Source organism: Oryctolagus cuniculus, chromosome 1, assembly GCF_964237555.1.
Source record: "Oryctolagus cuniculus chromosome 1, mOryCun1.1, whole genome shotgun sequence".
Lineage (NCBI taxonomy): Eukaryota > Metazoa > Chordata > Mammalia > Lagomorpha > Leporidae > Oryctolagus > Oryctolagus cuniculus.
Window position 1 is genome coordinate 177,772,507 of NC_091432.1, and position 25,249 is coordinate 177,797,755.

At 42.9% G+C, this 25,249-nt stretch overlaps 1 protein-coding gene across 7 annotated transcripts in view; it reads right to left on the reverse strand.

Moving 5' to 3' along the window:
• FREM1 (FRAS1 related extracellular matrix 1) overlaps positions 1 to 25,249 on the reverse strand; it is a 179,531-nt gene that overhangs the window by 138,718 nt on the left and 15,564 nt on the right. For all 7 annotated transcript variants that reach the window (XR_011380085.1, XM_070052347.1, XM_002708087.5 and 4 more), the window contains exon 2: positions 2,689 to 3,187. Coding sequence is in view for 6 of the 7 variants with exons in the window: in XM_002708087.5 (XP_002708133.2) it covers positions 2,689 to 2,922 (234 nt within the window). In the remaining variant the exon portion in view is untranslated. The remainder of the gene's footprint in view (positions 1 to 2,688; positions 3,188 to 25,249) is intronic.

The window sequence follows — 25,249 nt, forward strand, 5'->3', positions numbered from 1 at the left end:
ACTTCAACTGCTTTTCAATTACAATTTATAATTAAATTGTCACACATTCTTAACTCATTACTCACTTTAATGACAGTAAACTGGTTCAAACTAGAGATACTTTGTCACTGCTGTATTTCCTACTCAAAATAGCAAGCTCAGCATTAAGCTAGGTGTTTTTCCTTCCAGGAAATGTCTTGCTTTAAGTTAGGTGTAAGAAGTGCTGTGTGAGGAACTCTTGTCCTAGGACATGAGAAAAAAATACTGCCATTGACCTCATCTAATTGACTTTATCAAGAGGGTTATCTAAACAATAGGTAGCTAACTGTGCACCAATCGAAATTCCTTCCAAATATCTAATAGGAAAATGAACCTGTTGGTTCTACGACAAACTTCAGTAATGAAATGAAAGCACTAATTGAACAGATGTTAAACAAAACATTTTCTGTGCAAATCAAATGAAACTGTTCATTACACAGCAGGGTGTTGTTAATACAGTCATCTTGCTAGAAATGGGTTCACATACGTCTGGCTTTCTAGTAAGCTCTTATGTTTAGGCTCTGTGTGTGTATGTATATGTGTGCACGCACATGCTCACTGGGGTATAAAGTCTCCATAAGAAATAAATCCCTAGGGAGGACTGAACTAGTTGGAGTTAAAAAACAAGCATAAATTAAAAAAATAAAATAAAATATAAACAAAAGAAGGGTGTACATATACCAGTAAAGACACCAGCTAAGATGCCCACTTTGGAGTACCTGGGTTCAAAACTTGGCTCTGGCTCATGACCATGGCTTCCTGCTAATTCATAGGCAGCGGTGATGGTTCAAGTACTTGGGGCCCCTTCCAACCATGTGGGCAACCAGGATTGAGTTCTAGGTTCCCAGCTTCAGCCTGCCTAGTCCCAGCAATTGCAGGAATTTGGAAAGTGAACCAGCAAATGGAAGCACTTTCCCTCCCCCAACCCCAACCCCTACGCTGTGTGAGTGTGTGTGTGTGTGTGAGTGTGTGTGTGTGTCTGTCTTTTAAGAAAATACTTGAGAATCTTGTTTTGGTTCAAATTTACAGAATAAAAAAATGGGAGCAGCCACTTGGTGGTTCAAGAAACAGTTTCCCCACTGCACAGAATTCTCTATGACATAAAATCCTAGTATCAGGCAAAAGGGTGATGAAACTCCGCACTTTAACAGACTTTCACCACAGACTAAGCTTTAGAAGATTAAATCACTTGTCTGCTTTAGATGACATAAATCCGTCTGAGCTGTCATATTTACCTCTCAAAATACATGCACTGAGCATTCAAAACACAATTCTACTTTGTGACTATGAGCAGTGGCTCACTAGGGGATCAGTGTACTTAGGGGTGTCTTCTAGCAATATAACCTATTAACTGGATTTCTGCCTTAAAACAAGAGAAAGTTTGAGACAGAGACCATGTGGAGAGCTATTCCAACCTTCAATCTTTATGACCAAATACGTTTTTCACCTACTTCTTGTCCCTTGGATCCCTTTATGCTCCTTAGAGCAGGCCAAACAATCAGAACATACTAAAAATATGCACTGAAGTCACAACTTCATTATTCAGAGTATTGCCATATATGCTAAGAGCTGCCCGGCTATTTGCAATGAAGAGAGGATAACCCCAGAGGCTGGCTTAGGTCACAACAGATCATCTCCAAACTACCTTCTCTTGAGGAGAGTCTGGGGAAAGGCAGGACTTTTGTTTTGCTCAGTGGGGTGTGCAAACTCCAGGTCTAAGCTGCATAGCACTAGACAGACAGCTTTTGCTTCTCCTCTTCTGCACACCCAAATACTTTTAAATAAAGGTTAACCTTTCTAAATATATTGATCAAGTGAAATACCCAGTGACCAAATCACACAAGTGACTGCCCACACCATTTCCTGGGAAACAGCCCATTTTGTTCCCTTTCTATCTTATAGAGTGGCAATGTACCTAAAATGAGAAATACATATGCCTTTTACAAGTTTTCCCAGATGATAAGCTACTCCATAAGTTCTAGCAGCCATTAAAATATACAGGATTCCTGGGACAATGGTTTAGTCCAGACATTAAGAAATCCGAATCCCAACATAGGAGTGCCAGGGTGGGATTCCTGGCTCCAGCTTCCCACCAATGTAGACCATAGGAAGCAGCAGTCATGGCTCAAGTAATTGAGTTTCTGCCACCCACGTAGAGACCTGCACAGAGTTCCTGGCACCAGGCCTAGCCCCAGCTACCACCAGCATTTAGGAAGTAAACCAGCTGATGAGCACTCTGTCTCTTTCTTTCCCTCTCTGTGTGAGTGTCTGAATGTCTTTCATATAAATAATAATTTTTAAAAGATACATAAGAGTTCTTGTCAATAAGAGAAAAAATTGAAAAGACTCGCTAAAACAGTACATTAAAAAATACATGCTTCCATGTCAGCTTGAACTTCACTTCTTCCACAGATGTTAACATAATTAGGAATAAATCCTGACTGCTGCAGGCTTACCATGTGAAATCAGTCAAGAATGTTCCAAAGTAGGTTTCAGCTCACATAGAAAATAATGCTAATTACAAGCCTCCTGTCAAATGGGAACACCTTACAACACTCACCTGTGATTGGTTGAGGGGAGACCATTTTATACTCATTCTCTCGTCCTCCTTCCCTGCTGCAGACCCACATCACACACACTTCTGAAGAGCAACGCTTGGCTACAACCTACCTGGGGAGTGAGCGTGCCCACTCTCTGGGTGATTGGCTCATTCATCACCACTTCCACCTTGCAGGCATCCTTCTCTTTGGGGACGGCGAGCTTCAGGTCATCTGCTGACAGGAAAGCCGAGCTGCCCTTCATCACTCTCAGGCCGCGATTAACACTGACGAAGGTGGGGCTGGCCCAGCCCAGGAGCAGCAGCAGCAGCAAAACATGCAGCCCACCCCGGCTCAGAGGGTTCATGCTGACAGGTGCCAACTCGTTTCCGTCCACTGGTGAAATCCCGGCCACCAGGGGGGCCTCGGCGCTTCCTCCTGCAGTGTCAGCTCATAGCCCGAGGAGCAGGGCAAGGGGTCCCCACAATGCACCCTGAGATCTTAGCACACCCCTTTCATTTCAGACGCAGACAAGGAGGCCTTTCAGGCAATCCCAGGGCTTTTAATAAAACTCGCTGATCACTCCTGACAACGCCGGCAGATTAATGTGCCTCCCAAGAGCTTTCCTAATCCTGCAAATGGGAGAAGGGGTGGGAGGAAAGAGAGAGAGAGAGAGAGAGAGAGAAACCAAAGGTTTGTGCGGCTATTCAAAAGATTGCTCCTGACAAAGGGATCTTACAACCAGCCTATAATTTCAGCTAAATTAAAAACAAATCAACTAAGTTGACCTCGGAGCCCATCTGTAAGGCAAAGCAGTCATTTCACTGCCCTGCTTGGGGCCCCTGCTTCTGGACTGGACGTGACAGAGCAGGAAGTCAGTGCCGTGGTCCAGTGGCCCGAGTACACTCTGGGTCCTCTGAGTTCAGAGGACGTGGCCGAGCTCTCGAATGCTTTCTCCTCACTTGTTCAATGAGGCTATAATCTAAGTGGCGTCAGGCAGCTGAGAGGATTATTTGTGCGCTGTTTGAGAGCGTGATTAATTCTAAATCGATACATCCCAATTAAGAAATAAGCTTAATGATTTGTCGCATGGGGCACCATTCTGACTTCATGGAGCATTGTAGACACCTAAAAAACACTTGAGTGGAAACTGGAGAAAATACATTTTTTCTAAGTGAGCTCTCAAGTTTACACATAGAACAGACTAGGAAGAGAGCACAAGGTTGTAATGCACACAGCTAATGGCTTGGTATATGTACGCACACTGCTGCCATTCTCAATGCTAATTACATTGTTACATACTCAATCTTCATAAAGGAACCTTTGTTTCTACTTTAATCACACAGAGCCTCATGATAACTCTTTTTGTTCTGGAAGAACTGAAAAGATTTTATCCAAGGTGAAATGTACTACAATACATCCTTAAATGCATGCTATGTTTTATGAATCCGTGGTAGTTTCTTATGCCTATAGCAAAGCCTCATACTTTAAGGATTTCAGGAAGTTTCTCTGTATAACCAGTGGATACCAAAATCATTGTTTGTCAAAAGAGTGTATAAAAATACCTCCGGTACCCCTCATTCCCCATGCCAGACTCTGCCCACTCCACACTGCCTGCACATGCCATGGTGCTAGGAAGATGGACAAAGGCTTTGCTGAACACATGAAGGAAGAAGCAAGAGTGTCAGCGGCTCTGCAAAAACTGACTACAGTGGCCAAACCTGACCTGCAAGGGCAACGACTTCGCCATGAAAACTCTCCCAGATGCTCTGCTTGTGACCCAGCTTCCTGCTAATGCACTTTGGAAAGCAACGGATTGTGGCCCAAATGCATAGACCCTGCCACCCTCCCAGGTAAGAGACCCAGGTGAAGTTCCAGGCTCCTGGCTTTGGCCTGGCCCAACCTTGGCTGTTGTTGCCATTTAGGGAGTGAAACGGCAAATAGAAGATCTTTCTCTCTTTCTCTGTTTCTCTCTCTGCCTTTCAAATAAAAAATAAATCCTAAAACAACCCTGAGAGCACTTTGAAAGCTACACAGCTTGCCCTGTAACCTAGCAGAGAAGTTCGAAGAAAATATAGCTGATGGCAGAGGAAAAACCTGCATATTCTATGACTTTATAAACAGCTTATTTGTTCAACATTAGGAATGGGATGGTAAAGAAAACTGACAGATGGGAAATTAGAGGTAGTATGCTTCATGAATGTTATCTCTTTGAGGATACTCAAAATGTTCATGGAAAAATGGAATTAAAAAGATAAGTTTACCTGGATACAAAAAAAAAAAAAATGTTGAAATCTTGAGTGAGTATTGTGGCACAGTGGTGAAGCCACCACTTAAGATGACTGCATCCCATACCAGAGAGCCTGTGGTTCAGTCCCGTGTTCCACTCCTGTCCACCTTCCTGCTAATGCACATCCTGGGAGGCAGCTCAAGTGCACGAGTCCCCGTCACGTGGGAGATTTGCATGCAGTTCTGGGCTCCTGACTTCAGCCTGGCCCAGCCCTTGACTGTTGTAGGCATTGGGGAGGGAACCAGAGGATGGAAGATCTCTTTTTTCTCTCCGCCAACTCTGTCATCCCCAGCCTCCTGCTATCCATAAGTTCTTTCCCTTTGAGTGCCAGCAGAACTTTTGACACTTTCAACCAACAGAATCATCAAAGGTGAGGGATGTCACTCCCATGATCACGTGTTTTTAGAGAGAAGACTCTCAGACTACAGCTAGAGGCTTTTCCTGCTGAACTTGAACAAGCATGCCCCTGTGAGTTCCACGACCTCAAGGCAATGAATTCTGCTGGCAGTCTGCATGAGCTTGAAAGTGGATTCTTCCCAAGCGGAGCCTCCAGGTAAAAGCAAGAACCCATTCAACTCTTCGAAAGCAGTCTGGTGACAACCAAAACACAGAACCTTGCTAACCCATGGCAGACCCCAGACCTCTGGACACTGACAAATGGCAAGTGTGTGTTAAGTCATAGAGTTTGTAGCGATTGGCTACACAGAAATAAGAATTCAATATATTCTTCCTTCAAAACAAATCCAGAATCCAGCTACTTCCTCCTTCTCCTGTTGTCACCTTGACCCGAGTCACCACTAATTCCACTGGATGATAAAAAAGCCTCCTGTTTGATCTCATTGCTTCTACTTTTGCGTGCCCATTCAGCATTTCTCAGCATAGCAGCCAAAGTTCCTATCAAATGTTCTGTATACCATATCACTTCTCAGCTCAAAATTTCCAATGACTTCTCATCTAACAAGGTGTGTGATAGTAATTTAGAAAGCCGCACCCCATTTCAAAGTGCCTGGGTCAAGTTCCAACTTCACTTCCAATTCCACTTCCTGCTGAGCTCCAGGCTTCAGCCTGGTCCAGCGCTAGCTATTGTGGGAAATTCAGGAGAGAACAAGTTGTAAGCATTTTGAGAAAGAACAAGTGGATGGGAGATATCTGTGTCTGTGTCTCTCTCTAAACAATAAAAGAATAGGGGCTAGCGCAGGCATCCCATATGGGTACTGGTTCATGTCCCACCTGCTCCTATTCTGATCCAGCTCTCTGCTATGGCCTGGTGTGGGGAGCAACTCGGACTAGACTAAGTTACTGGAATTAAGACTTATTCTATGCATCTGCTCTCCCACAATATGGCGCTGGGAGAGGAGAAAACAGCTTCTACCCAGCTGCCTCCAGTTCAACCAATAAACAGCAGGACCTGCTCCTGATTGGAGGAGAGCAGCGTACTCGGCATGTGGGCAGCCGAGTTGGGATTGGTGGAAGAGGACTATAAAGGAGGAGAGAGACGGCATGCACCAGGAACATCTAAGAGGAACATCTAAGGGGGAACACCTGTGCAGCCCCCGAGAGAGCCAGCCGGCGGTGTGCCGCTCCCCCGCGGAAGTGGGGAATGTGGCAGGGGGAACCGCCCTTCCACGGAGGTGGAAGGGATGGCAGCCAACCCGGGAAGAACCAGCAGCAAACCCGGGGAGGGCCGAGCAGACAAAAGAACAGCGCAGGGTCCTGTGTCGTTCCTCCATGAAGAGGGGGAGCGACAGCCTGGGAATGCAGAAGAAGGTGGCCCAAGTGCTTAGGTCCCTGCATCTGCGTGGGAAACCTGGAAAAAGCTCCTGGCTCCTGGCTTTGGATCAGCCCAGCTCTAGCTGTTGCAATCATTTGGGGGAGTGAGCAGCAGATGGAAGACCTTCCTTTCTGTTTCTCCTTCTGTCTTTAACTCTACCTCTCAAATAAATAAAATATTTTCAAAAAGTAAATGAACAAATATATATATATATAATGTGTGTATATATGCCAGAAATGGGGGGAGGAGAGAGAGATCAATCATCCATCCACTGGTTCACTGCCCAATACCTGCAACAGCTGGGGTTGGGTCAGGCCCAAGTCAGCAGCCTACACCTTCATTGGGGTTTACATGAGTCCTCATGATAGATTTCTTATAAGGAAATAAGGAGACCAGAGCTCTGTGTCATGTGGATGGATGGCATGAAGTTGGCCCTCTGCCAGCTCTAGCAGCACCTTGATCTTAGACTTCCTAAGCTTCGGAACTGTGAGGAATACATTTCTGTGTACTTCTGCGAGGAATAAACTTAAGCCACCTAATCTATGGTATTTCTGTTATAACAGCCTGAACTAATTAAAATTGTGTTAAATTACATATGTGTGATGTAAAGGGAAACTTAAACGAAATCTTACAATGTTAGAAGGCTTTTCCAAAGTATATTGGCAGGGAACTTCAAAATAAACATTTTTTTAAACAAATAGCTTTATGATTAAAAGTTTACATTAAGACATATCCTCTGACAAAGTCAATGTACACCAAGCCTATCTTACATCCTTTGGTCATTCTGTTGCTTAACTGAAAATCAATTTAAGAAAAATCATCAGTGTAATTAATTCCTGGGTCAGTGTTGTGGCATACTGGGGTAAACTGCTACTCACATAGGAGCACTGGTTCAAGTCTTAGATCCTGCTGTTTTCTATCCAGCTCCCTGCTGATAGCCCTGGAAGGCAGCAGAAGATGGCCCAAGTACTTAGGCCCCTGCCACCCATGTGGGAGACCCGGGTGGAGTTCCTTGCACCTGGCTTCAGCCTATCCCAGATCTGGCTGTTGGGGTTATTTGGGGAGTGAACCAGCAGTTGGAAGATCTCTGTCTCTCCTTCTCTCTTCTGTCACTCTTTCAAACAGTAAATATATTTTAATTATTTTACTTACATTTTAATAAATTTTATTTATGTATAAATTTCATTATATATATATATATATTCCATCAAACACAAAGGGCAGATGCATTTTTCTTCTCAAGCGCAGTCACCCATTCCATGGGTGGACTGTTAATGCACATGAAACCAAAGAACACTACAAAATGCAGAGGCCCCTGTGTGAAGTCTCCCAACAGTCAGCTCAGACGTCTGGTGGGCAGGGTGTGTCACGCTCCACAAGAACTGTTCCTGGCAGAGCTGGCTACATGCATGTTGCCCTGGAATTCTGTTTTCCTACCAACCAATCAGCCAGCAGCTGAAACAAATCCCCTTGGAAGCCCATGAAGTCCTGTGGCATATGAAGGCACATCAAACAGGGGCTTTGATCCCGAGTTAAGTTCCCGACCTTGGTCCATATGGCGAATTCCTGCACAGCCTTGCTGTGGTCCAGCCCGACCTCCCTCCCATTCCCAGCAGCTCACAGCACCTCCACATTTCAGAGCCAGACCTCGCTGTAAAGTATGAATAAATCAGTCTCAATGAAAGGGAGTCCAAACAATTTTGCCATATTTCACAAATTTGTCTTTCATGACTTTAAATATGTTTTGGTTTAGCACGGCTGTAATAAGAAAGGCAATGTGGACTAAAATGGAGCAATCAATCAAAATATTCTGTTGCTTGTCAGCAATTTAGAAGGACAAATATGCTCCTCTTTAATATTTTTTAAAGATTTATTTATTTGTATTTATTTGAAAGGCAGACTAACAGAGAGAGAGGGGGAAGACAGAGATTAGAGAGATCTTCCATCTGCCGGTTTTCTCCCCAAATGCCTGCAACAGCCAGGGCTAGGCCAGGCCAAATCCAGGAGCCAGAAACTCCACCTGAGTCTCCCATGTCAGGAGTAGGAACCCAACTACTTGAGCCATCATGTGCTGCCTCCCTGGGACGTTACCAGGATGCTGGCTGGGAAGCAGAGGCAGAACATGCTCCCAGGTACTCCGATACGGGATTGGCCCAAGTAGCAGCTCAGCTCTGCATCACAACACTCACCCTCCGATATATTTTAAAGATATTATGACAAATGTCTCCTTCCTTTCTCTTAGGGAATCTTAGTGATTGTTTTCCAATTTGTATCTGTGACAAGAATGTCTATTTGTCCCACAATATCCATTCTCAACTCCTTCAGTAGAAACAGAATTTTTAGCCAGATTTTTAATCACCCAGGTCAAGGACTGTATTTTGCAGCCTCCCTTGCAGCTATCTGTGGCCACGTACCCAGATTCCCACCAGTGGAATTTGAGAACCAAGGTAACAAGGCAGCTCTGAGAAACCATCTTTAGGAAGTAGTTACTCATGTTCCTCAACCCTTTGTCTTTTTTAAAAAATATTTTATTTATTTATTTGAGAGGTAGGGTTACAAACAGTGAGAGGGGGAGACAGAGAGAAAGGTCTTCCATCCATTGGTTCACTCCCCAAATGGCCACAATGACTGGAGCTGCGCCAATCCGAAGCCAGGAGCCAGGAGCTTCTTCCCAGTCTCCCATGTGGGTGCAGGGGCCCAAGGACCTTGGCCATGTTCCACTGCTTTCTCAGGCCATAGCAGAGAGCTGGACTGGAAGAGGAGCAGCCGGGATTAGAACTGGCGCCCATATGGGATGCCGGCGCCACAGGCAGAGGATTAACCTACTGCGCCACCTTTGTCTTTGTATTTCCATGCATCTTGTTGTCTAGCCTAAGGCTACTCACTCTTGCCCATGAAAACCGGAGCTACACCATTAAGTGGGCAGGAAGCAGGAAGGAGCCGGGGTCTCTGGAGTGTGTACAAAGCAGTCACCACACCAGCCCATTCTTTGAGAATTTTATCTGGCAAAGAATATAACTTCTTTCTTGCTTAACTCACTATTATTTGGGGGATTTAATAGATCCCACAACTGAACTTTATAGCTTTCATAAACACTTTATGTTTCAAGTTTCTGTATTAATTTAGCTTTACCACTAATGAGGTAAAGATTGTAATTTTTGTACTTAATAAACTTTGGGGTGATAACTTATTCTGCAGTGTATCCCAGTAAGTCCTCAACTGGGAGATAAGATCAATGTCTAAGCTCCCAATATTCATTTACCAGGAAGACAGAGAGAAGAAGAGAAGGGAATCTATCTATATTATTCCCTGTGCCACAGTGTTGTGGCAGGATTAGCCCACTCTGCTGGTCATTCATCAATTTAGTCTTTCATAAATGGGATGCTTCATCCTGCCACTTCCAAACTGTCCCTGTACGACCAACAATAGACATAATCTATGTGGAAATATTTTCTTAATGATAAAGCCCCATATAGATGTAAGATTATTACAAAAAAGGCAAAGGAATGAGAATAAAACTTTCTCAGGAAAAACAGCATGGCAGGAATTAGGCCTTGGTGAACAAGGCACAAAACAACATCCAATAAACCTCAAATAGAGTATGTTGTCTTACCCCACTTTATCATTTTCATCCTCATAATCATAAGACAGGACACATAATTTGAAAAAAAAAACCACCCTGAATTCTAATAATTCAAAACAACCTGAAACAATGCAATTGAGAGGAGGGAGGAACACAAGAATAAAAGTTCCCAAATTCAAAATCAAACAAAACTCCTTGATCAATCAGATCTGCAGAATTTGGTGTAATAAAGATCAGAGGGGTGGGCATTTGCCACAGTGGTTAGGACACCACTTGTGACACCCGCGTCCTGTGTCAGATGGCCAGTGTCTGAGTCCTGGCTCTGCTTCTGATTCTAGCTTCTGACTAATGTGCACATCTTAGAAGATGGCCAGTGAGGACTCCAGCAGCTGTCCCTGCCACCCATACCCAGACGGACTTCCATGTTCTTGACTTTGGCCTGGCCCAGGCCCAGCTGTTGTGGGTATTTGGGAGAGTGAATCAGCAGATGAAAGCTCTCTATCTCTATTTCTCTCCACCTTCAAAATAAATAATAAATATAAAAAATCAGATAATGATTCATTTGCATTTTACTTACATTTCTAACACTGCTTCTGTAATTTTTTGTTGGTATTGGAAAACACTCGTTTATGGACAATACTGCTGATTTTTTGCTTCAAGAAGATGTGGGGGAAGGAAAAGAAGAGAATTTGGATGAATGCACAGAGAGGATAAAAGAGAAATACAGAATGGTAGCAAAGCACATCAAGACTCTGAATCAAATAAGATATCAAAGGTGGGGGATAGGTCTTCCATCTCCCCTAAACAAAACAGTGAAGCTGTCTTATCTCTGACACAAAGTTAAGATGCCCAGGGCAGCCAGCCTTTACTTTACAGCACCTCTAATGGTAAAGCCTCACACATCCTGAGAATTTCACCTTTTCCATCTCATCACTGGGTCCCCACCCCAACCCACCCCCTGCCGCCACAAGATCTGAGCACAGTTTGCTGGGATCACTATAGTGGGCACCCACTGAGTCAGTAGTGTTATGGGAGGTACTTAAAAGTGGAAGGAGAAGAGGCACTCAGATTCCCCAGGGAAGCTTTTAGCTGCCTCAAACTTAATTTGATTCTGCAGTAGAAACAATCCCTGTCTTGTCTTGCTTATGTGGTTCAGCTGCTGCTTAGTGTTTTGAAACCCTCATGTCTCACTTATAAGTCAGTTCTGCTCTTCCTAGTTTCCCAACATTACCTTTCAACTTCATGCAGAAAACCTGTATTCTAAGTGTACCCTCATATGCCATTAAGTATGTGAAAAAAAGTTCTGAAAAGTAGAAAACCATCCTGCTTTGAAATCTTCCTTATAAAAATTCTTAGGCTTTGTTTAACCAAACTTTCTTGCAACATTTCTCAAATGAAAGAAAAGAGTAACATTTCATTTCAGAGCCGGTTCTGTGGTGCAGCAGGTTAGTGTCCTGGCCCAAAGCGCAGGCATCCCATATAGGCGCTGGTTCAAGACCCGGCTGCTCCACTTCCAATCCATAGCTCTCTGCTATGGCCTGGGAAAGCAGTAGAAGATTTCCCCAAGTCCTTGGGCCCCTACACCCACGTGGGAGACCCAGAAGAAGCTCCTGGCTCTTGGCTTCGGATTGGCGTAGCTCCAGCCGTTGCGGACAACTGGGGAGTGAACCAGTGGATGGAAGACCTCTCTCTCTCTCTCTGCCTCTCCTCTCTGTGTAACTCTTTCAAATAAATAAATAAATCTTTTAAAAAAAAAACATTTCATTTGGTAGAGGGGAGATATACATTAAAATTTATCTAATAACATATTCAGCTTAACTGCAGGAGTACCTATCCTTCTTGTTGATATAAACATGATACTCCTTTCATTATTCTGAGAAAACCTGTGCACAAAAAGAAAAGAATGGATTTCAGCTGTGCTCTAGATTCTCAAAAAATGCAAATTCTTGATGGTTGATGATAGTGATGTGCCCTGATGAGAATAGTATTTACTATTCTCCCTTTCTGGAATGCTTGCAATAGTAGCTACACAGTACAAGGCAAGTGCTCGGCACAGATACACAAGTACCAAAAATCTATCTTGGCTTTGTTTGCTTGCGTTGCTTTCTGCAGAATTCTAATGTGGCCTGAATTGCCCCTCATCATGGACTCAGGTAACGATCAGCATTTCACAGAAGATGACACAAGCAATGACATCTTTCTGTCTTCCCTGGACGTAATGCTATTACCTCCTGACTCATAGGTTTAGATCTTACAAATACTCTAACGATCTTTAAGCAGAGAACTAAAACTAACAGAGAAATGGCATTTTAAGCAAAAACTAGTCCACTCAGGAGTAATTCATTCCTATCTACCCAAACATATGGAAAGATTTTCAATCCTTTCCTAGAATGGTGAAAAAAAAAAGGAAGATTTTCTTCTTCTATTTCACTTAAAAATCTCTAAAATGCCAGTCAGAATAAGCTTATAAGTCAATATGAAAATTTTCATGTATTTTTTTCAAATTTTCATCTACTTGAAGGTGAGAGTAACAGAAAGGGGGAGGCAAGAGAAGGAGGGAGGGAGAGAAGGAGGGACAGAGAAAGTTCTTCTATCCACTAGATTATTCCCCAAATGCCCTCAACAGCTAGGGTTGGGCCAGGCCAAAGCCATTAGTTAGGAACTCCATCCAGTTCTCACAAATTGATGGCAGGGACCCAAGTATTTGAGCCATCATCTATTGCCTCCTGAGGTGTACATTTAGTAGGAAGCTGGATGGGAAGCAAAGTAACCAGGACTCAAACCTGCACTCCAATATAAGATGTAGGCATCACAAATGGTGGCTTAACCCATTGTGTCACACACCCACTACATGACATATTTTAAAATCATCATGGGTTGAACATTTGGCACAGTGGTTAGCATGCTGGTTGGGATGCTGCTATACCATATCAGAGTGCCTGGGTTCAAGTCTTGGCTCTACCCCAGCTTCCTACTAATGCCACTCTGGGAGGCAGCAGGTAGTGGTTCAAGAGGTTGGGTCCTACCACCCACATGGGTGACCCGGATTGAGTTCCCAATTCTGTGCTGACCTGGCCCAGCCCTAGCCCCTGTCATTGAAGGCCTCTGGGGTGCGAACTAGTGGACGAGAGCTCAATTTCTCTCTCTCCCTCTCTCCCTCTCTCCCTCTCTCCCTCTCTCCCTCCCTCTCCTTCCCTTCTCCTTGCCTCCTTCCCTCTCTGGCCCCATTCTCTCTTTCTCTGTCTCTTTGCTTTTCAAGTAAATAAATAATAAAATAAAAAGAACAAGCAGAGGAGACTGGAAAGGAGTAGTTGGTGAAATAGGAAGAAAACTGAGTTCCTTAATGGTATTTTTAAAAAAGTAAAGTCATAATTTTCATACAAATGAATTTTCAAGGTAATTCCTACAAATCAAATTTTAGAGCTTCAAGCATAAACCCATAGCTGAATAAAATTTTCCATAGGACAACTGACTTGAATGCAAATCACATGTGGCATAAATTGATGCACTGAGAGGCAATGAACTAGAAGGCAGAAGAACTGTGTCCTCAGGGACAGCTGACTGCCTAGTCCTGGGGAGAGCAGCTCTCTTCCTTATGTTCCCATTGAGGAAAGTAAGGCTTAGAAAGACTTTACCGAGCCACTGTCTCCTCTGACCTTAAATCTCCCTGAGCCAGAGAAGTCCAACCGCTCCTTGACACAGGCCACCAGGAGTGAACATTCTAACGGATGGCAGGGTCACAGCAGGAGCTGTAGAGCTGGGGAGAAGCATCCCAGCCAAGAGCTCTTTCCTCCTGTCTTCTGACAATCTCATTCCATCCCCTCCAACGTGCAGTGGTTGAGCCACACCATGAAAGCACCCCCCTCCCCACAACTCTCTCTGCCTCTCAAGTAAATAAATTCCATTTTTTTAAACCCTAACACATTAAGTGCTTATTATATACTACATATTATTCAGTGTGCTTTACATATGTTGTTTAATACCTACAATGGGTTTAACAGATAGCTAGTGAGTGTACAGATTTGGAAAATGAGGGGAAAAGAGGCTAAGTAACTTGCCCAAGATCATCAGCTTGACCTTGTCCTTGTAATCCAAGCCAGGAACACTGCATTTCATCACTATATTATACTGCTTCACTGTACATCAAAACCGTATACTCTGCAAAGGCTTCCCTAGCCTCAGGGTCTTTGTCCCACAATGTGTACATCTTAACAACTTTAAGCTTCCAGAGAAGCCATTGATGACAAAATGAGAAGTCAAAATTTCATGGGAGCCCATGTTCTCTAAAGGAAATAGCTGTTACTTAGGAGCACCTAATTAACACAGATACTCCATCCATGGGCAACCCATGTTTCAACCCCTCACATTATAGGAACAATTAGAAGGCCAGAAGGTAAACAGGCCACTTCATAAGTTCAGGCTGTTAAATCAATAAAATAGGCGGCACAATAGGCTAATCCTCTGCCTGCGGTGCAGGCACCCCGGGTTCTAGTCCCAGTTGGGGTGCCGGATTCTGTCCCAGTTGCTCCTCTTCCAGTCCAGCTCTCTGCTGTGGCCCGGGAGTGCAGTGGGGGATGGCCCAAGTGCTTGGGCCCTGCACCCGCATGGGAGACCAGGAGAAGCACCTGGCTCCTGGCTTCGGATCAGCAAGGTGCACCGGCTGCAGTGCACCGGCCACAGCGGCCACTGGAGGGTGAACCAACGGTAAAGGAAGACCTTTCTCTCTGTCTCTCTCTCTCACTGTTCACTCTGCCTGTCAAAAAAAAAAAAAAAATATATATATATATATATATATATATGTTGGTTCTGTCTACAGCATTTGTTTCCTCCTCTCTGCAATTTTTTCTAAACTGTAATCGAAGCTACAGAATGTATGGTTTAGAAGGAACTTTAGAAAAAAACAGGTCCATATCCTTCATTTTATTTTGCAATTTATTTGCTTATTCTGAAAATAACTTCCTTTTTGGATATCAAAGAAATGTACACTTGTTAATTAAAAGATAAAAATACAAAAACCCATAGAAAAGGAAAATACACTTCCCAGAGAAAACAATTTTAGGTGTATGTGTGTGACTTAATCAGAATGATACTACAAAAGGCATCGAGTAGCATTCTTTTCTACCAACATACATTCTACTGTAAACATTTGCTATATTTTTTTTAAAGATTTATTTCTTTAAAAGGCAGAGTTAAAGAGAGGCAGAGTCAGAAAGAGAGAAGAAGTCCACTGGGGTGGCATTCCCTAAATGCCTGCAACAGCTGGAGCGCGCCAGATCAAAGCTAGAAGCTAGGAGCCAGTAACTCAATCCATGTCTTCCACATGGGTAGCCAAAACTCAATCACTTGATCTATCACCACTGCCTCCCAGGGTCTTCATTAGCAGGAAACTGGAGTCAGAAGCAAGAACTGGGTATGGAACTCAAGTGCTTCTGACATGAGATACAGGTATCTGAGCAGTTAGACCACATGTTACCGCCTCCATCCCCCAACTTGCTCTTACCATAAATGTTACAACCCACCACTGCTTTAACATGCATTTCCTTTGTTTACCTTTTTTCTTGTATTTAAATGTCTGCTACTCATGTATTATCTTTTCTAGAAAGCCTTTCATTTTACAGAATAAAGGAAATTCCATGGCAGAGAAGTTTCTATCAAAATCACAGCACTATCTGGAAACCTGGACAGAAACCTCAGTTCTGACCTCAGAACAGTGCTTTGTCCATTCCCCCGTGTGACTTCCTTAAATCACTGATGTCTAGTCTGTACTTCTTTCTCAGAGCTATGGAGAGGGAACTCTCCCTCAGGCTTTCATCCTGAAGGTAAGGGAGGAAAGATTCATTAGCTGGGAACCAGCCAGACTGAAAAAAGGTGAACAAGAGAAAAACATAGCAACTTATTTATGTGTAAGTATTAGAAGACACAAGAGACTTCATAAGGAAATGAAGACTAAAAGAAAGCTTAAGCCTGAGCATTTTATACTAGCGTGATAAAGAATGGAAATTTATTACAGGGAAATGTGATAGCACAAAGGGGCAGGAGCTCCGGGCCAGGGGCTGTGGCGCAGTGGGTTAAGCTGCCTCCTGCGATGCCAGCATTCCTTATCAGAGTGCCTGATTTGAGTCCTGGCTACTCAGCTTCCTAACCAGGGCCCCCCAACCACCACAGCCACCTGAACTTCTTTTCCTCCTCTTAAGAAAATGTTGCATTTCTTAATTCATGATAAAACATCAAATTGTCCAAAAGTTAGGTTCTATTTAAGTTCATATTAAATCATGGTTCAGGAATTCATCTTCAAGAATACTCCCATTTTTAGAATACATTCTGATCCTTTATTTGGACATAACGCATTCATTCATTGATTGTTCAAACAATTGTTGGGTACCTACCTTTTGACAAGTGCTATACTAAGTGCTAGGATTATGAAGACAAAAAGGCAAAATATTCTTGCCTTTAGAGAGTTAACAATGTAATTCATAAACACAGATATATGAACTAATGATTCAAAAAGGGTGGTATAGAGAATAAGAGTGGAATGCACTATGTGTTATAGGAATAAATAGGAGGGCAACATTTGACTCAAACTTAGCCTTGGGGATGCTTCCTTGAAGGTAAAAGAGTTAAATTTGAAAGAATAAACAGGTATTAGATAAGTGAAAAGAAAAATAAAGACCATGTCAGAAGGTGGAAAGACAGAATATAGAAAGAATCAACAGGGTAGCTGTCCGAGAGGCAGACAGAGAGGCAATGTGTGATAAGAAGTTTATAAGAAGTAACCCATATCTTTGAGAGATTGAGGTTTGATGAGAAAGAGTATTGGCTACCTTATAACACAAAATGTATGCCTGCTGTAAGAGGATGCAAGCAAAATACTCTATTTATTGCCCCAAACTTACAGTATACATCTAAAGAAGTGTCCACTCTCCAGTTTGAACCATTCTTTATCAAGAAACAATTGTGGGGCCAAGCACTGTGGCACAGCAGGTTACGCCTCCACCTGCAGTGCTGGCATCCCACATGGGTGCCAGTTTAAGTCCTGGCTGCTCTACTTCCGATTCAGCTCCCTGATGATGGCTTGGAAAAGCAGTGAAGATGGCCCAATTCCTTGGGCCCCTGCACCCATGTAGGAGACCTGGAAGAAGCTCCTGGCTCCTAGCTTCAGATTGGCCCAGCTCCAGCAGTTGCAGCCATTTGGGGAGTGAACCAGTGGATGGAAGACCTCTCTCTTTGTCTCTCCCTCTGTCTATAACTCTGCCTCTCAAATGAATAAATAAATCTTTTAAAAAGAAAGACACAATGGCTCAGAGATTCAGAAAACCACCCAGCCTTGCTCCTTGAGAGTGCTAGTAAGCTCAGCCATCTTATTTGCACGCGGTAGCTAATGATAAAACTCAAACTCACAGATATCTATAGTAGGAAAGCAACCAGCCAGTACATACACTTTTGTTAAGATAGCTGCTATAACGGAAATGCTTTTGATGACTTAAGAAATGTGGTGAGGATAGAACTGTGATATAGTTGGTAAAGCTGCTACCTGCAATGCTGGCATCTCATATGGGTGCCAGTTCATGGCCAAGATGTTCCACTTCCAATCCAGCTCCCTGCTAGTGACCTGGGAAACAGCAGCATCTGGCCCAAGTGCTTGGGCCCCTGCCATCTATGTGGGAGACCTGGATGCAGCTGTTGGCTCCTGGTTTCAGCCTGGCCCAGCCCTGGCCACTGTGGCTAGTTGGAGAGTGATCCAGTAGATGGAATCAAAATCAATCAATCTCTCTCTCCACACACACACACACACACACACACACACACCCCGTAACTCTTTTAAAATAATAAACAAATCTTAAAGAAGCAAGAAACATGGTGATTATGACAAAAAAGGGCCATATTGTTGGACCCTAAGTCACAGTGTATTCAAAACCACAGAATTCTGGAGTTAGTCACAGGGGTGGGGAACATCTTTTCTGCCAAGGGTCATTTGGGTCATTTGGGTATTTATACATTCATTCATTCACAGGCCTTACAAAATTATCAACTTAAAAGTTAGCCTGCCGTAGATTTATGGAATCTGGAGTCTCTCCTGTGGTTGCCTTGGCAGAGCCAGGCCAAAAGACTTCACAGGCTGGCCATTCCCCACTCCTGAAGCAGCTTCCCCAAATGTTAGATGTAATAATAAGAATAATAAGCATGATTACAATTTAATCTTCAAAACAATGCATGGAGTCAAATCTATCATTATTGCCATTTTGCCACTGAGGAAACAAAATTGTAACTTGTTGAGGGATATGCTAATAAGCAGTGTTACAGGGATCCCAACCCCAGCAGACAAGCTGGAGAGCCCCAGTGTCAAATTCCCATGCTCTGCGCTCTAGCACACACATAGTGATCAAGATGCAGAAACGGGAACCCTGAGAGGCCAAGCGGTTTTTGGGGGAGCTGCTGCTGTATCCTGCAAAGCAGGCAGAGTATGGGAATTAAACACACTATAGCCGGCGCCATGGCTCACTAGGCTAATCCTCCGCCTTGTGGCGCCAGCACACCGGGTTCTGGTCCCGGTCGGGGTGCCGGATTCTGTCCCGGTTGCCCCTCTTCCAGGCCAGCTCTCTGCTGTGGCCAGGGAGTGCAGTGGAGGATGGCCCAAGTGCTTGGGCCCTGCACCCCATGGGAGACCAGGATAAGTACCTGGCTCCTGCCATCGGATCAGCGTGGTGCGCCGGCCGCGGCGGCCGTTGGAGGGTGAACCAACGGCAAAGGAAGACCTTTCTCTCTGTCTCTCTCTCTCACTATCCACTCTGCCTGTCAATAAATAAATAAATAAATAAACACACTATCACATACTGAGATGTAAGAAAACTGCAAACCCTAAAACCAACAAATAAAGTTTACAGAACTCTGATAAGAGTCTTGATGTTTCTTCCTGCTGAAGATCTCAGCACAATTTTGACATCTACAAGCTGCAACCTACACATCACTTATCCTTTAGCATTCATTTATACAAATAACTTTTTAAATAATTTTCTGATTTAACAATACTGAGTATTAAGTGGACTGTCTGCTCGATTCACAATAGCTAAGACCTGGAACCAACCCAAATGCCCATCAACAGTAGACTGAATAAAGAAATTATGAGACATGTACTCTATAGAATACTATACAGCAGTCAAAAACAATGAAATCCGGTCATTTGCAATAAGATGGAGGAATCTGGAAAACATTATGCTGAGTGAATTAAGCCAGTCCCAAAGGGACAAATATCATATGTTCTCCCTGATCGGCGACCACTAACTGAGCACCAAAGGGGAAACCTGTTGAAGTGAAATGGACACTATGAGAAACAGTGACTTGATCAGTCCTTGTCCTGACTGTTAATGTACAATGTATTTTATATTTATATTTTTATATTTATATTTATATTTTATCCCTTTTAGTATTTTTTTGTTCTAGTACTATTGGTTGAACTCTGTAATTAACACACAATTATTCTTAGGTGTTTAAATTTTAACTGAAAAGTGATCCCTGTTAAATATAAGAGTGGGAATAAGAGAGGCAGGAGATGTACAATTTGAGACATGCTCAATTGGACTTGCCCCAAATGGTGGAGTTAGAAACGTGCCAGGGGATTCCAATTCAATCCCATCAAGGTGGCATGTACCAATGCCATCTCACTAGTCCAAGTGATCAATTTCTGTTCACAATTGATCACACTGATAGGTCTAAGAGTCAAAGGGATCACACAAACAAGACTAGTGTCTGCTAATACTAACTGATAGAATCAAAAAGGGAGAGAACGATCCAACATGGGAAACGGGATACACAGCAGACTCATAGAATGGCAGATGCCCTAAACAGCACTCTGGCCTCAGAATCAGCCCTTAAGGCATTCGGATCTGGCTGAAGAGCCCATGAGAGTATTTTAGGCATGGAAAGCCAAGACACTCTGGGGAAAAAAAAAAGAAGACCTAAATGAAAGATCTCTGAGAGTGAAATCCCAGTGGAAAGAATGGGGCCATCAAAGAAGGAGGTACCTTTCTCTGAAGGGAGGAGAGAACTTCCACTTTGACTATGACCCTGTCGGAATAAGATCGAAGCCGGCAAACTCAAAAGGCTTCCATAGCCTTGGCAAATCATGACTAGAGCCTAGGGAGATTACTGACACCATAAACAAGAGCGTCAAATTGTTAAGTCAACAACAGGAGTCACTGTGTACTTACTTCTCATGTGGGATCTGTCCTTAGTGTGTTGCCCAATGTGAAGTAATGCTATAACTAGTACTGAAACAGTATTTTACACTTTGTGTTTCTGTGTGGGTGCAAACTGATGAAATCTTTACTTAATATATACTAAATCGATCTTCTATATATAAAGATAATTGAAAATGAATCTTGATGTGAATGAAATGGGAGAGGGAGTGGGAAATCGGAGGGGTGTGAGTGGGAGGGAAATTATGGGGGGGATAAAGCCATTGTACTCCATAAACTGTACTTTGGAAATTTATATTTCCTAAATAAAAGTTAAAAAAAAAACAGTACTGGGGGGAAAAAAGGAGCTGCAAGGCTTAATTCTCTGATGTAGGATTGATACTGAAGTGAGAGAAAATGCAGACATCAGACTGTTAATCAGATCCACCAGTCCTGTGCGCCCATCTTGGTTCTACCCTTCCCTTGAGCAAAATCTTTATCCTCCTTTGCCTCTTTTTTTCATCTATAAAATGAAGAAAATACATTATACCTTTCATTCCTACAGCAACTCAAGTGCTAGTTAAAACAGATTAATGTAATATCCTAAAGAGCAGATCCAAATCTTCAACACACACACACACTCACACACACACAGCTCAAACTCCTTGTAATCCTCTTTCTACCACAAGTGCAACAAAATAAGCTTGTTCTCAGACTTATTTTAAAAGTTACACTGATAGTAGATACACATGAGTACACATCTGTGGGGAACCCACAGAATGAACAACATTAAGAGAACCCAGAGTAAATTACCAGTTTCACTCATAATACTTGGCTCATCTGTTCTAACAAATGCATCATACTAATGCAATACATTAATAATAGGGAGAATAGGGGATAGAGGTGAAAAGGTATTGGTAACTCTGTTCTTAGGGCTCAATCTTCTGTAAACCAAAAATTTCTAAAAGCTAAAGTCTGTCAAGGTTCTTCATTGAGCCATCCTTCGACATGTCTCATGATTTAGGTCAAATGCATCTTCCTGTGATGCCCAGGTAGAGGTGGAATATTGTCCATAGAGCAATGCAAGGCCATCAGCCACAAAACAAGCAAAGCAAACCACAGTGAGGTACGGCTCACCACACCTGGTGGTGTCTGGGGACTGGGGATGATTCCAGCCAGGCTCTTTGGATCAGTCCTTTCTTGGGATCTGCATGCCCGCAGCCACTCAGGTGCTACTCAGGTGCCACTCAGCAGGGCCTGCTGTCCACAGGCTACTCCCCCCTGCTGCAGCCTCCTGTGGGAATGCATACCCATGCCAAGGGTTAGTTCTGCTGCCCATGCCTGTGCCCTGCTGTGACTGTAGCTCACCAAGTTCAACACCACTTACAGTAGCAAAACTTGATACACTTACTTTGGCAGAATTTTGGGTCCGCTGAATAAAAGGTCAAAGAGTGTTCTCAGGTAGTGAGATTAAAAATGCTTCAAATACTAGTTCAAAATCAAAATCTCCATAAACACCATTGGCTGCAAAAGTACTTGAATATCTGATTAGGTGATTTATTGTTAAATAATGTGTGCAGGAGGACACAGCAGTATACAATAATTATGTCATATAAGAAAGAGTTAGAAACATACCAGGGGATTCCAATTCAATCCCATCAAGGTGGCATGTACCAATGCCATCTCACTATTCCAAGTGATCAATTTCAGTTCACAATTGATCATAATGAAAGGACTAAGAGTCAAAGGGAGCACATAAACAAGTCTAGTACCTGCTAACACTAACCGATGGAATAAATAAAGGGGAGAGTGATCCAACATGGGAAGTGAGATACTCAGCAGACTCATAGAATGGCAGATGTCCTAAATAGCACTCTGGCCTCAGAATCAGCCCTAAAGGCATTCGGATCTGGCTGAAAAGCCCATGAGAGTATTTCAGGCATGGAAAGCCAAGACACTCTGGCAAAAGATCTCTGTGAGTGAGATCCCAGTGGAAAGAACAGGTCTTCAAAGAAGGAGGTACCTTTCTCTGAAGGGAGGAGAGAACCTCCACTTTGACTATGACCTTGTCTAAACAAGATAAGAATCAGAGAACTCAGAGGGCTTCCATAGCCTTGGAACTCATGACTGGAGCATAGGGAGATTACTGATGCCATAGACAGGAGTGTCAATTGGTAAAGTCAACAACAGGAGTCACTGTGCACTTACTCCTCATGTAGGATCTCTGTCCTTAATGTGCTGTGCATTGAGATTTAATGCTATAACGAGTACTCAAACAATATATTTCACTTTGTGTTTCTATGGGGGTGCAAACTGTTAATCTTTACTTAATGCATACTAAACTGATCCTCTGTAAAAAAAAAAAAAAAAGAAATTATCAATTCCCAACTTGACTCTCACTGGGATTAAACATGACAATAGGTCTGATCTGATTTCATCATCATTTAAAAAAAAATCATCTATTATTTTTCACTTTACGTTTCTGTGTGGGAGCAAACTGTTGAAATCCTTACTTAATGTATACTAAGCTGATCTTCTGTATATTAAGATAATCGAAAATGAATCTTGATGTGAATGGAAGGGGAGAGGGAGTGGGAAAGGGGAGGGTTGTGGGTGGGAGGGACGGTAGGGGGGGGAAGCCATTGTAATCTATAAATCGTACTTTGGAAATTTATATTCATTAAATAAAAGTTAAAAAAAAAAGAATTACCAATACCACTAAATTAGATAACTATCTTACAAGACAGAAAAATACAGAACATACCGGCCATCTTGGCTAAAACATTTTCTTAGACGCTAAGATGCAAGCAGGTTTTATTCAAAATTCTGATTTGCAAATAGTCTTGACATGGGAATGTGATTGCCCTAGGCAAGATGTCCTCACTAGCTGACAATGCAGTTCGAACTGTGAAATCTCTGGGTACTGCATGGTGAAAGACATTTCTGTGGGAAAATACACTAACGTATCTGCTCTTTAAAATACTGGCCAGAGGTGTTGAAGGCTCCTTCATCCAGTTTCAGTCTGGTCAGCACTCCGAATTCCAGGGCGCCATTCCTGTTGTAACCAGGCACCAGTGGTAGCAAGAATGCTGTTTACATGGACCGCAATGTGATGGTGCCCTGGAATTGTGCAATGTGGTGGCAACCTCCCACATCCTGGAATAGTACTAGCTGAAGAACAGACTCCACTCTCTTGGCTTCAGTCCTACTTCACTACCTACCCCAGAAGGAAACAAACTGACTTATAGTAGCTTATGGAGGTTTGTACTATTGATGACGATAGGAAACATACCACATCCAAGAGCTACTTCTGACGCCACCCCTAATCTAGTGGGTTCCATCTCTAGCTCATACGACCATCACCCAAACATCATTTCTGAATTTCTGCTTTAATTTGTCTGGGTGGGGTCCAGGCATCTCAATACAAAAGTCCTCTGGGTGATTCTAATGAGCACCCAGAATTCAGAACCACTGGGATAAATGACTGCTCCTTATTCCTTTTCTTTAAGTATAAGAAGAGGTAAAAAGAGCTTTAGTGACAAAGATGGAAGTCAGATTCCTTTTGGTGTATCTGAAAAACCACCAAACTCCAAAAGTCTCTGGTTCAGGGAAGAATGAAGTAGTAGGGACAGGCTGGGGCCACTACCTTCAAGATCAGTCTCTGGAAGAGTTTGAATACAAGACCCACAGTGGAGGTGATGGAGCAGGTTTGGTGGAGAGAAGAGGAGCATGGGATGATCCCAGACAGAGAGAAGCTGACATCTAGGGTAAAGGAATGCAGGAGGCCCCAAGTTTGGCATCAGAGGAGGATTCTTTCATTGACTGCCTCGCTGGGATGCCAGTACTAGGCTGTGTGAGATGTACACAACTCAGTGACTTTCTCAGTGGGCAAAATTGTCAGAGAGGAAGCAAAGTCTAAAGTGAAAGAAATTCACTTATTTATCTAGTAAAAAATTTGTGCAACCACCACGACTATTTCCTGTAGTATTGTAATATTTTCTCTTGCTGTGAATCTTTAAACACACACACACATATGTAAAGTTTTCCATGCTTTTGTTTTCACAGTGCTATGTTTTCAGATGAAATAGAAATTTGGTGTTTGAGTTTAGACAGGAAATAACTAGCTCTCTCTAAAATCATTACCTACAAAATCGTTAGTGATCAGATTAGGAGACTGGCGTCTCTGCTGAATCATCTGCTGCAGAACAGAGAAAGTCAAACCTGGCCTGTGAATTAAAAGTCTCTCACATCACCCCAAAGTGTGGTTCTTCCCTGTGTTCCTAAAGCGCGGAGTACTTCCAGTGAATTTTTCAGCGAAATAATGGCCATTATCCGACAACCTTTAAAATACATGAACCTCAGTCTTATCCATTGGAGTCATCTCACCCTCTCCAGTTTTATGTCTGCAATAAACAATTCAACTTTTGTCTGTATAACAACAAAAAACAAGGACCAATGATCTGAAAAAAGAAAGGAATCAATCCCTTCTTTTAAATAAATTGTGGTGCAGTGGGTTAAGTGAGCTCATCAGAGGCCCACATCCACTATTGGAGAGTCTGGTTTGACTTCTTGTTACTCTGCTTCTGATTCAGCTTCTAGCTTAGGCACCTGAGAAAGAAGTAGATGATGGTTCAAGAACTTGAGACCCTGAAACCCATGTGGGAGACTCAGATGAAGTTCCAGACTTTGGGCTTTGGCCTGGCCCAGCCCTAGCTGTTTCAGGCCTTGGAGAATGAACTTGTGGATGACAGACTTCTTTTTCTCTCTCTTACTCTTTCAACTAAATAAATGTTTTAAATAACATAAAAAGGATATATATATATATATATATATATATATATATATCTCGAGAGAGAGGGAGAGAAAGCATTATAATAA